Source organism: Limulus polyphemus, unplaced genomic scaffold (genome assembly GCF_000517525.1).
Source record: "Limulus polyphemus unplaced genomic scaffold, Limulus_polyphemus-2.1.2 Scaffold6459, whole genome shotgun sequence".
Classification (NCBI taxonomy): domain Eukaryota; kingdom Metazoa; phylum Arthropoda; class Merostomata; order Xiphosura; family Limulidae; genus Limulus; species Limulus polyphemus.
Genome location: NW_013672069.1, coordinates 41,554 through 49,336, shown reverse-complemented (window position 1 = coordinate 49,336; position 7,783 = coordinate 41,554). Strand labels below are relative to the sequence as shown.

At 28.2% G+C, this 7,783-nt stretch overlaps 1 protein-coding gene across 4 annotated transcripts in view; it reads right to left on the bottom strand.

The window, feature by feature from the left end:
• Positions 1-259: 259 nt before the first annotated feature.
• The window catches only part of LOC106473737 (exportin-T-like), a 31,712-nt gene continuing 24,188 nt past the window's right edge, over positions 260-7,783 (bottom strand). For all 4 annotated transcript variants that reach the window (XM_022402134.1, XM_022402133.1, XM_013934417.2 and 1 more), the window contains exons 7-9: positions 5,269-5,352; positions 2,907-3,176; positions 260-352 (exon numbers count right to left, since the gene is read on the bottom strand). In XM_022402134.1, coding sequence (XP_022257842.1) covers positions 266-352; positions 2,907-3,176; positions 5,269-5,352 — 441 coding nt within the window. In that variant the 3' untranslated portion in view covers positions 260-265. The remainder of the gene's footprint in view (positions 353-2,906; positions 3,177-5,268; positions 5,353-7,783) is intronic.

Below are 7,783 nucleotides of genomic sequence, written 5' to 3'. Positions count from 1 at the left end.
CTGTATATTAATATATATATATATATATATATATATGTAGAAATTAACATGTGTTTCCATCATTTTGTCCATCTCTTCTAGATTTTATATTTCTATATATTCCAAAGCTTCAACAATCTAATATTTAGATACTTTTTGCTAAGAAAACCTGTTCACTTAACAAAGTTTTGTACCCTGCTTGATTACCAAGTGAGTAGAAATATAAATAGAAGTCAAGAAACAAAAGAAAACCATTACAAATTATACAATAAATTATTAGTTTTACTCACTTAGTCCAGCTAGCTAATAAAGATGTACCAATTCCATTTACAAGTTTGGCCATTTTTATTGCAAAATCTGCATCTTCTCCTGCCTGTAAAAATAGATCAGTTTATAACAAAATTAGCATCTTTGTTAGCCTGTAAAAACAGATCAGTTTATAACAAAATCAGCATCTTTGTTAGCCTGTAAAAATAGATCAGTTTATAACACAATCAGCATCTTTGTTAGCCTGTAAAAATAGATCAGTTTATAACAAAATCAGCATCTTTGTTAGCCTGTAAAATAGATCAATTTATAACAAAATCAGCATCTTTGTTAGCCTGTAAAAATAGATCAGTTTACAACAAAATCAGCATCTTTGTTAGCCTGTAAAAATAGATCAGTTTATAACAAAATCAACATCTATGTCAGCCAGTAACAGATAAGTTATTTTGATGTAAAAACTTGATTAAGTCAAAGTCAGCACCATTTTCGTGCTGCAAAAAAATATTGGTTTTAGATGACAATATCATGGTTAGGCTACATTGATAAACTAGCTTTACAACAAAAAGTACAATCACAGTTTTGTTTTCTGTATATAGAAATCAGATTCAGAATGAAACTAAACTCAAATTATTTTTAAGTAAACCTCCTTCAGTTGCAGAAATGAAATTGACATCATTTTCAACCTTTTAAGTTAAATAATTTGATAAAGAAACTGCTCAATTTATCTATAATTTAAAAAAATATATATCAGTGTCTTTAAACTTGGGGTAAAAAGTTTAAAACTGGCAGTCCTAATAGTGTTTTCTTTCCACATTTACAAAAGCAAAATGATTTCTGATCTTACAGTGATTTGTGAAACTGGGAAGTTAAAGCCAATTTTTTTCAAGTTTAAGTTTTTATTTCTTGTGCAGGGTGTCTAAAAATTCCATACTCATGGCCATTTTATTATATATATATATTTTTCAGATGAATGAAGATGTATGATGTGTATGCAAGTTCATGACATGCAATTTCAACAACCTTTGTATTAAACCTACTGTGACGGGTCACGTGTCAAAGGCCATGTCATCACATTTGTTGACTTGCATTCAAAATTTACTAAACGTCTACCAAATTTTGTGAAGATACACTTACCACAATAAAATTTATAGTATAAATACTTAACTCATGTATATTATACCGAGCTCATCGCAAAAGGGTTAAATGAATAACTATGAATACAACAAAAACGTCTGGTCCATTGTAACACGTGCTGATATACAGTAGCAGAGTAACCACAGAATAACAAAAATTTCAAATTAAAGTGAACGAACATTTTAATGGAAGAAATCAACTATACTGCTGACTGTCACTAATAACTCTTCCATTATGTTCAATTACAAAATAACTCAGAATATAATTAGCATACCTGTGGTTAAATTTAAAATATTAACTATTATAAAACAAAAATTCCCTTTTATAACTAATTCAAGATTTTGGATTCCATTTAGAAATGACAATTCTGTATTTTGAAATATCAGTAACAGTCAGTCAACAACTACAGAAAATCAAGTATCAATTTTATAGGCTCAAAATTTTACACATTAGAAAACTGAATTTTATTTTATAAATATGTAAAACTTTTTAGATCCTCTTTTACTATTCTGTAGCTTCAACTCATTTTTCTTCACACGTCCAAGAAAAAACTTAAAACATTACTATAAACTTAGATCATAAACTATCATAATGTGAAATAATGTCTCTCCCTTGTACACTACTCTGTTACACAGGGGAATGTGTGATATGGAAAGTGTCACAACACGATATTGCATCTTTTTCTTTCTACCTTCGGATATGAATTGTGATTTGTTTTCGCTGTGCAAATTGATAAGGCATTTTGTTATTATTTGTATTATTTAAAAGTTTTATTAGCATTAGTTAATAATTTAAGGTACTTTCAAATTTACAAATAGTGTAGACAGTCATATATTGCTAACCTTTTTCATAAACAGAAAAAAATAATCCAACCAAGTCACAAATAGATCCTATATTGCTGAAAAATAATTTTATTTTGTATAAATTTGAATGGATTCGTAATAGGAACACTAGATAAGCATATTTAATGTACAACTTAATATATGACTATTTTTCTAGTTGCTTCACAACATCTCTTTCTCTCAACAAAAACAAAACAAAAAATTCTCAACCCACCTCATTATTTTACATTTGCATTTCACAGAGCTATAGTGTTACAAATATTAAAGTAAATATCATGTAAATATTACATGTATCTTGAAAACAGACTGTCACAGATTTACTATTAATAAAAAGAAATATCTGTCCAGTTTACTAAGTGATCTAAATACAAAAATAGTTGACTTGTTTTAGTGTAATGTGAACCTATTTTAATGCAATATTTACTTTTTTCTTTCAACAGAATTTACTGTTTCTTAATTATACTAAACCTTATACAGCAAGAGACTCGATAACTTATGCACTTTTGAAGCTAGATCTTGCTCATTAAGAACTAAATTTACTGCAATTCATCCTTGAAGAAAGAAGGAATAACTTTTAAAAGAAACTTAGGTGATATTAGGTTTTTGTTTTGTTGTGATATATTTATTTTCTTAATATTATGACACACAGTCTAGAAAGTCTTTGTAAACTCTTTCACAACTTACTTTTGAAAGATTCAGTACACCAGCTTGTTCAAGCACAGTTACAAATGATTCCACTAATTTTGTTTTGGCTGATGGATCCATTCCCTTGTTAATAATCTCGATAATGCAGTCACAAGCTGCTTCTCGAAGCTGTGGCATTGACAAGAAATGAACCAAAACATTTACAAAGCGATCATTTGCAATGAGGTTGATGTCGATCCATGCTACATAAGCACCAATGACTTCAAGACATAGACAAGAAAGTTCAGGGTTGGAGGTTTGGTATGTTGTCTGAAAAACAAAATTGTAAAATCAGCAAGGTTGAGGCTTGGCATGTTGTCCAAAAATCTAAAATCAGTATGAGAAAACATAATTATACAAGTTTTTTAAAGCTCTATTCACTAAACTATATTAAAGAAATTGTTTTTTTCTTAATGTTATCATTACCTTAATTAAAAACTGATCTTTATCTCAAGAAAATAAAACTTTTGCTCAGTACATGTTCTCAGAAACAATGGACAATACTTTAATGTAAATACTGTGCTGTACTATGAAAAAACACTTGGTCTAGTAATATGTAAAAAAATATGACTTTAAGTTGCATCAACCTAGACGAAATTTAGTTGAATGGATGGCAACTGCCTGTTGTAGAAACACAAGTATAGAGGACAACATTTTGAAAGTCATCTTGCAGATGAAAGGTGGAAGACTTTTGAAACGTCATCCTCTACACTTGTGTTTCTACAACAGGTAGTTGCTGTCCACTAAATTTCTTCACGAATACTCTACCTAAACAATCTCTCAAAGAATATGCATCAATCTCATTTAAATTTTTTATTTCATACTTAATTTGACTGGTTTATTTTGGTTACAAAACATCGTGCGTCAAGGATCATCTTACCTTTACCAATAAAACATTGTATTTTGTTAAGTATGACATGTGGTACTTTGTTGCTAGTTTCTCATTCTATTTGGTAATGGAAAGCATTTAAGATAGTCCTGTGTTTAGCATTTAACCTGATATTATCCAAAATGTATCAGCACCAAAATCATTCAATAATGCACTAAACACCAACATAACACATTTTATAATTTATTAATACATTTAATTTAGCAACTGTTAAAATCATGCATACTATTTTATTTTACCGACAAAATCTGTTCTGCATGAAACTGTAAAATCTTTCTATTTTACAGACAAAAATCCATTCTAATAATGGCTGGAGACTGCTTAAATGGGTAATGAAGAAAAACTTTAATGTAAGTTTAACATGACAGCAAATGTACAATGTTTCGACAAGGTTTTGTCATCATTCTGCATGAAACTGTAAAATCTTTCTATTTTACAGACAAAAATCCATTCTGTATGAAACTATAAAATCTCTCTATTTTACAGACAAAATCCATTCTGTATGAAACTATAAAATCTCTATTTTACAGACAAAATCCATTCTGTATGAAACTATAAAATCTCTATTTTACAGACAAAATCCATTCTGTATGAAACTATAAAATCTCTATTTTACAGACAAAATCCATTCTGTATGAAACTATAAAAATCTCTATTTTACAGACAAAATCCATTCTGTATGAAACTGTAAAATTTCTCTATTTTACAGACAAAATATGTTCTGTATGAAACTGTAAAATCTTTCTATTTTTAAATAAGAGGGTAAATACAATTAATATTTATCATTTCTGTGAATTGCTTACAAAAAAAAATAAATTTAGCTTACATTCTACATGAGAAAACAGTAGTCTGTGTTGTACCCGTGAAATACAACATTATCAGCATTCATAGGTAATTGATTATATCAACTGAGTTAATTCCCAACTCTACTTCCTAGTAAAAATACTTAAATTTCACATCTCGGAGTTATAAAAAGTATTTCATCTTCTACGACTGGTGCATCAACAGCATCATGAATGATATATGTACTAACAATATTTCTCTAAATTCAAAACGTTCATTTTCTTAAGTATTTGTAATTTTCATTGTTCAAACATACAGACAATGATTCCATACATTTAAACAAATAAAGTCAATTTATATATAACAAAATGTATATATTATATGTAATGTCACTAATACGTAACAACAACAAAGTTTTGGTATAATTTGACAATGAGGGATCTATATGCTTTACACTAAAATTCATACTAAATTTCAACAAGTTCCTTATTCAATTTTTAATATTTAGTTTTTGACTTGAGTTACATGCATTTCAGTAAAACATTCTGTTAGTTTAATATCTTTACATAAAGCACTAAAATAATTATAATACTGAGCTGAACGTTAAACAAAAACAGAGGTCACACTTTCTACATATAGTAACAGATAATCATGACAGACAATTAATAAAAACATTGATATAAAACTTACAACAATGTGATACCAGGAATCCACAATACTTATTACACTATGATCCCTTATTGTGTCCTTTATCACAACATTTCTTTGAACTTCCTATAAGGAAAAACAAATATAAAACAAATTATATTTCTAAGCTGTAAGGACATTTTATGTCAAAACACTTTCTCGTACAGCAGGGTAATTAGTGAAATCTCATAATCAATTAATCATAGAGCTAATTGATCTAATGCATTCAAGTAATTGAATATTATCACAGAAAACTTCGACAGTCAATCGGAAACATCAATTTGTGCGAGTTATGACACTATTCGTTTAAACTTAATTTTGAATTAATTGAAAATAATTATGAGAAATCATAATTACAATATCTTAATTACTTGGATAGTTGGAATAATCTAAGATAGTGAGAACTGAAACCACTAATTTTGAACATATTATTATTTTGGTGATGTTAATAAACTTTATTGTAATTTTGATAAATCAATTATTTCATGTGACACAAATAAATGTTTACAAGTTATTGATTGTATTGATTAATCAGGTTAAACCCCAGCTCTATTTTCTAGTAAAAATATCTAACTTTCAAAGCTCACAGTTATAACAGGTATTTCATCTTCTTGAAGTATTTACTACAACCAGTGCATTCATGGCACAATAAAACACACATGTACGAACAAAATTATTTAATAAACACATAAATTTCAATATCAAAAGAAAACAAAACCCTTTTTTTTTGGAAGTGAATTAACATCCACTACAATAAACACCAACTAGCATTATGCAGTCATAATACAATATCGGCTCATTATCTGAATTAAGACATTTAAAGCATAAATTGTCTTTTATAAGAAGGAAAAAGCTCTTTCGCTACAAATAAAAGACATCATCTAGGTACAGATATCAACATCATTAATCAAACATTTATGTTTGAGGTTTCAATAAAACAGACACTTTTAATTTTGAAATTTTAAAAACTTTCAATTTCTGAATACAAAGATTCCAAACACATTTTCTTACAATGTTAATGGCTAACAGTTTATTACATGCAACAAAATTTAGTTAAAATCACAAGATTTCAAAAACCTCACTCTCACTTTTGTACGAAATATTGGACATCCAATTCATCAAGTATAGAGTAAATTTCAACTATCTTCTTGCTATCAATTATGTAATTAATAGTCTTTCAGAATATCATGACCTTTTACAACTCTTAATTTTTAATTTCTTAGTACACTTTAAGGCAAAAATGAACTACTGTAGTATGGTGACCAACATTACTTTTATGTCGTATTAGTTTAAGTTCTTACTATAGATAACTAGTGCAAAATGTATAATAGCTTCCTATATCATAAATTAAACTATATTAGATTCCGTTATTTATTATTGTTCTAATTCTTGTTTCTTCCTTTTTCTAAGTCTTATAACTGAAAGCTTGAATATAAATTTCAAATAAAAAATTAGGGTTCAACTTTATTTATCACTTCCAATTACCCTCTCTACACCAGTTAAAGTCAGACACTTCATATTATGTTTAAACATTAGTTTTATTCTACTGCATTTATTATTCTTAATGTTAAAGAACATTCTTTTTTTTGTGGTACTATCTGTACAGTCCTACTAACTGACTAAAGCTACAGTAATAGGTCATAGTAATTTATCTCAGATATCAAGCCATTCTAATAATACACTGTCAGAACCATTTAATGAGCTTTTAGTGTTCATAGAGGGATGATTAGGGAGGATTATATTAAGTTCTGTGTATGCTGATTTTGAATTCTTCAACAAACATAGGAAAGCTATGATAATGTATAAAGCCAACAATTAACGTTCATGTGTTCTGTAAAAACCAATAACTAATGTTTATGCGTTCTGTAAGGTATATTCTCTTATTTCTTTAATGATATTTCCATTAGAGGCACAAGCTACAATTTTCAATATACATGTACATATTTCTTATCACTATATACTTTTATTATAAGGATTACTTTGTGTTGTTAGTTTAGTATACGTACTTAGGACTAACCTAAATCTTCTAAATTGGCTGAACCTTGTTAGATATTATTGTAAGTACAGCCAAAAATATCACTAACAGCAAGGGTATCCTAACTGAGGAAACAGTGCATTCTAATCTTTACAATATTTTTTTTTAGGGGGGGACATGCATACTCTTAGTTAAACAACCAGTATATTAACTTACCTACCTTGATTACTAAGTTATCATGTTTTAGTGCTGATTCATATAGTCAGCTTGTTTTGATCAGAAGTTACTTGTAACCACGTTTTGTTTTAATTCATAAAAAACGATTAAAATCAAAGAATAAACTTCAGTCTTGAAGAATGATTTACCTGAGAATAAACTAACTGTACACCACTACATAAAGCAAAACAAGTACTGAGAATAAACTAACTGTACACCACTACGTAAAGCAAAACAAGTACTGAGAATAAACAAACTGTACACCACTACATAAAGCAAAACAAGTATCATAATAAACAAACTGTACACCACTACATAAAGCAAAAC